At 38.8% G+C, this 5,000-nt stretch overlaps 1 protein-coding gene across 4 annotated transcripts in view; it reads left to right on the top strand.

Moving 5' to 3' along the window:
- The window catches only part of LOC123511938 (UDP-glycosyltransferase UGT5-like), a 28,834-nt gene that overhangs the window by 15,210 nt on the left and 8,624 nt on the right, over nucleotides 1-5,000 (top strand). For 2 of the 4 annotated variants that reach the window (XM_045268046.1, XM_045268047.1), the window contains exons 5-6: nucleotides 764-986; nucleotides 1,097-1,316. The exons of the other annotated variants lie outside the window; for them this stretch is intronic. In XM_045268046.1, coding sequence (XP_045123981.1) covers nucleotides 764-986; nucleotides 1,097-1,316 — 443 coding nt within the window. The remainder of the gene's footprint in view (nucleotides 1-763; nucleotides 987-1,096; nucleotides 1,317-5,000) is intronic. 4 annotated transcript variants of the gene reach the window in all.

The raw sequence follows: 5,000 nt of genomic DNA on the forward strand, positions 1-5,000 counted from the left end.
ATAATCTATTTACTTTACGGTAAAATATCGATCATAGTAGAGAATACGTACATTTAATGATGGTACTGATGATATAATTCGAAAAATATAATGTGGCACTAAACTATGACCTCTCATTTACATACATATTCAATGCTTGTCAAGAGAAGAGAGTAGTGACGCAAAAAAAAAAAAAAAGATAGAGGAAAAAAAGTTCATGAAATTTCCAAATTATAGATGTAATAGTGTATAAGAAACTTTACCTTCTAAAAGCTCCTCTTAATAAAGTTAAATCTTGATCGAATTCATTCTCACCTTCTTGTAGATTGATTCCTTACGATTTGAAATTCTAAGGAAAATAATAAGTTAAAATATCACAATCTTTTGTAATATAAACTGCAGAAAAAAAAAGTGTAATAAGTGGATTACAGTGAGAATTTTATTCTATAAAATTAATACTCCCTAGGACGAATTAACTATATATCAATATATATATATATATATATATATATATATATATATATATATATATATATATATATATATATATATATATATATATATATATATATATATATATATATATATAAAATACTTGGTCTCATTCAATTTGAGCTTCAGGCTTCGACTGCCTGGTATGCAAAATTGATATCTATGCACATACGGATTATTACATTAGCTAGTTTTGTTATTACTCCCAGTCAGACACAATATACAAAGACACCAGGCTCTTCTGTCAATTTTTCCACTCTCCAACAAATGTCAGTTTTAACCTTTATCTAAGGACCTCGAATCGTGGCTTGCCGGTGCTGGCTCCGAGGGCGTCATCTACTTCAGTCTGGGATCAGTTGCGCGTGGTGAGTCCATGCCATCAGAGTATCGTCAAATTTTTCTGGAGGCTTTCCGCAGACTACCACAGCGGATCTTGTGGAAGTACGAGGGAGAGCTTGAGGACGTGCCTGACAACGTTCGGATTACCAGCTGGCTCCCGCAGCAGGACATTCTCGGTAAGAAAGCTACTGTATCATAACAGTGAGATAACCAGTACAGCTCGTATTGTGAATAGTTCTGGCACGGAGACAGTATACTTTCGTCTTGCACGCCCTTTATGCTGCAGGTCATAACAACGTGAAGGTTTTCATCTCCCACGGTGGCCTCCTCAGCCTTCAAGAGTCCATTTATCACGCCAAGCCTCTCCTCGTCCTCCCTATCTTTGGTGACCAGCCCAGGAACGGCATGTTCGTGGAGGACTCTGGTCTTGGCCATATGTTAGTGTGGGCAGAACTTACTGCTGATAGGGTCGTGGACACCCTTTCTGACATCATCAGCAACCCGAAGTAAGATTCCATCATCAGTCCAGTGTGCATATCTAATTGAAGGTTCATGATGATTCTATGAAGAATACATGATAAAGTCCAGGAAAGCTGTCAAACTATGTTGACTTTAATATACACACCGACCTGATTATTCTCGTGCCCACTCTCTTGAATCAGAGTTTTGCACCATCTGGCTTCGACTTTAGAGTCACTCTCTAACTAACCTTAGTTGTACTGTCAACAGTACCTCTCACTTATCTTCTCTGACTGTAAGAAATTCTTTGCCTATTTAACTCCAAAGGTGGAGCACATTTTGTCTCTCATTTCGAAGAGATATCCATTCTTGGAGACTTCAATACGTATTCACCACAATCTTTGGTTTTCCTCTCCTTTCACTGATCATCCTGGTGAATTAGCCTTCAACTTTTTTTTTATTTTCCATAGCCTAGAACAAATGGTGTAACTCCCTACTTATATTCCTGACCGTCTTAGAGATACGACTAATATTCTTGATCTTTTTTTTTCTTTACCTCTTATCTTTTTCTAATGCTGTTACCCTATCTTCTCTGTTGGGCTCCTCTGATCACCGTTTCATATCTCCAATCCCTTCTCAAGATCCTCTCCGGCGTTTTGCCTCTGCCAGTTGGAGAGACTTGAGGAAATATTATGCCGACTTTTCTTGGAATGACTTCTATCTCCGTGTCAGAGACCCATCTCTGTGTGCTGAGTGCATAACAGAGGTGATAGTATCTGGTATGGAGGAGTACATTCCTCACTCTTTCTCACAAACTAATTCTTTCAAACCTTCGTTTAACGCTGCCAGTTATCAGAGTTTATTTTCCAGCTTACCCTAAACTCCTTCATTATACGAAACATAATTTTTAAAAATTTTCTTGAAATATTTTTGACTTTTGGCATTTAACCGATAAATCTCCAGTAACGTTACTTCTTCATATTTCCCTCATTTATTTCACCCTGATGGCACCAGTGCCATATAATCTGTTTTTAAAAGTTAACTCTTCTCTTAAAACTTTGCTAAAAATTATACTTTGGATGATTCAAGGTTTATTCCTCCCTCTCTGACTATTTCCTGCCTTCAAATGAAATATTTCACAGTGATGTTTTCTATGCGCTAACTGGTCTAAACCCTCGGAAGATTTGTGTACCTGATGTGGTCCCTCTTATTGTTGACAAAACAACAAAATGTGCCTTTTCAACTCTGTCTATTGATTTTTACCATCCCTTCTTGCTGGAAGTTTGCCTACATTTTGCCCTTAAAAGGATGGCCGTTCTAATCCCTCAAACTACTGCCCTATAGCTTTAATCTTTTGCTTACTTAATGTTTTTTTATTCGATCCTCAGTTGCAAGATTCTTCAACATTTATCATTTTATAATCTTCTATCTTATCGCCAGTATTGTTTACGTCAAGGTCTCTCTACTAGTGATCTGGATTTCCTTATTCAGTCTTGGTCATCCTCTTTTAGAGATTTTGGTGAAACTTTTGCCTTTGTCTTAGATGTATCAAAAGCTTTTTGACATAAAGCATGACCCAAAGCTTTAATCTCCATACTGACTTCCAAAGCCTTTTTCCTTCTTTCTGCAACTTCATCTTAAGTTTCCTCTCCGACCGTTCTACTGCTTCTGTTGTAGACTACCATTCTACTCAGATATCTATTAACAGTGGTGTTCCTCATGATTCTGTCCGGTTATCTACTCTTTTCTTATTATTCATTAATGATATTCTGAACTAAACTTATTGTCCTATCCACTCTTACGTTGATGATACCATCCTATACTTCCCAACGTCTTTTCAAAGACGATTAACCCTTCAGGAAGTTGACCGATTATGCAATAACTCCACACAAAACGCATGCCTTCTGATCTCTCTAAAATTTATGTTTGGGACTGAAAATTTAATATTGCTTAATGCGTCATAAACTCAACTTCATCTATCTACTTGACACAATATTCCAGACAATTATTTCCTCTTCTTCAATGATATTTAACAGTCCCCCTCGTCTACAATGAATATTTTCGGCCTGTTCTTTAATAATAATCTAAACTCGTTACAATCTATCTAAATATTTACTTATAATTTTCTCTAACTAAAACAGCTTTTATGATGTTAGCCATTCTGTGTCGTCTCTGCCCGTTTTTCTCACCTCCAAAATTGCTAATTTAATTCTGTACAAGGCTCATTATCCACACATCATTAATTTATCTACTAATCTTCGTAAGAATAGGAGGTTTCCAGTCACACTTTTATTAGATAGTGTGGAATCATAATCTTTTTGTGTTTTCAACTTCTCTCTTCTGACTGACGGTCTTCAGCCTCCTTTACACTCCCGCAATGCTGCATCTCTTGCTATATTCTACTGCTATTTTCATGTTAATTGCTCTTCTGATCTTGCTAACTGCATGCCTTCCCTCCTCCCTCAGCCTTGTCCTGGTACCGCTGGCACCATCATTATGTTCTGGTGTGGTTGAATAGAAACACCAGGCCTTTCTCTGTGTCTATTGTAAGATATAAAGCGTATTGAAGCTTGGTAGACTTGGTAGCGAGTAGCCGTGGAGGCTTGAGAAGTAGCCGGTGGCCAGAGCGAGACTTGTAGTCGGTAGCGGCTAGATGAAGCTTGTAGTAAGCGTGATGATGTAGAATTACAGTCTACACAACTGGAGTGTGACTGTAGACTGTAGAACTAGTCTGGCTGTGCAGGACAGTATAACCAGTCAAAGAGAAAAGGCAAGCGGATTGCCAGGCAGAGCGTTAACCTGTCCCCGAAACTGCGTTGGGAACGACTGAATGCGGCGTCCCGTGGGGTGGAACCAGTGCTTCCATGAGTTGATGAAATCTTACCCTAGATTATTGTCAATTTTACCCTAGATTCGAGTGTTTTACCCTAGATTGTCGAAGTTGCCCATTGATTGTTGATTAATACACTCTTATCATACATAAGTTTAAATATTGGCCCCCCCACTCCCAAACACACACACAGGACTACACACTACAGCCACTACTGCGACTGCTCTGTGTGGACTCGTCCTCGCAAGTGACTGACTCTGTGTGTGAACTGTGATCTAACCGTCCGAAGGTCCAAAACGTGTACGCGTAGTAGACGGGTGAGTGGAGACTGGGGAGAAAGGGGATGGGGTGGGGAGGTGAAGGGATGATACAAGTCACGGGGATGATTGTGTACATGAATCGAACATGAAAGAGAACTAGCCAGCCACCAGATTGGCACCATTCCAAGCACACCTATCCATAGGACGGCAGATTACCCTAAAATTAGCCTAGTTTATGCATTACCCTAAACACTACCCTAAGAGGAGTTCAATTACCCTAGTTTAGGGTATTTTGCCCTAAAATGGAAGCACTGGGTGGAACAATACCCACAGTCATAGTACACCATACGGTAGAACATTACATTACTACGCGTTAAAAAAGTAGTGTCTATCATAGCCTTTCTCCACAAGACTTTCTTCTTACTCTCACCAGCGTTCTGTTCACCTGTCTAACTCTAAAGTTAACCAGTACTCTGGAACTCCCTGCATGTTTCTTTATTTTCATCTACCTATGACTAAATTAATCTAAGAGGTAGGTTTCAAGATATTAATTTCATTTTTTTGGCGAACTCTCTCGACCTTATTCAGAGGCTGGCATCTCAGTGGGTCTTTTTGTTCAACCTTTCCTTTTTATTTATCTT

This window comes from Portunus trituberculatus, chromosome 32 (genome assembly GCF_017591435.1).
Source record: "Portunus trituberculatus isolate SZX2019 chromosome 32, ASM1759143v1, whole genome shotgun sequence".
In the NCBI taxonomy this organism is placed as follows: domain Eukaryota; kingdom Metazoa; phylum Arthropoda; class Malacostraca; order Decapoda; family Portunidae; genus Portunus; species Portunus trituberculatus.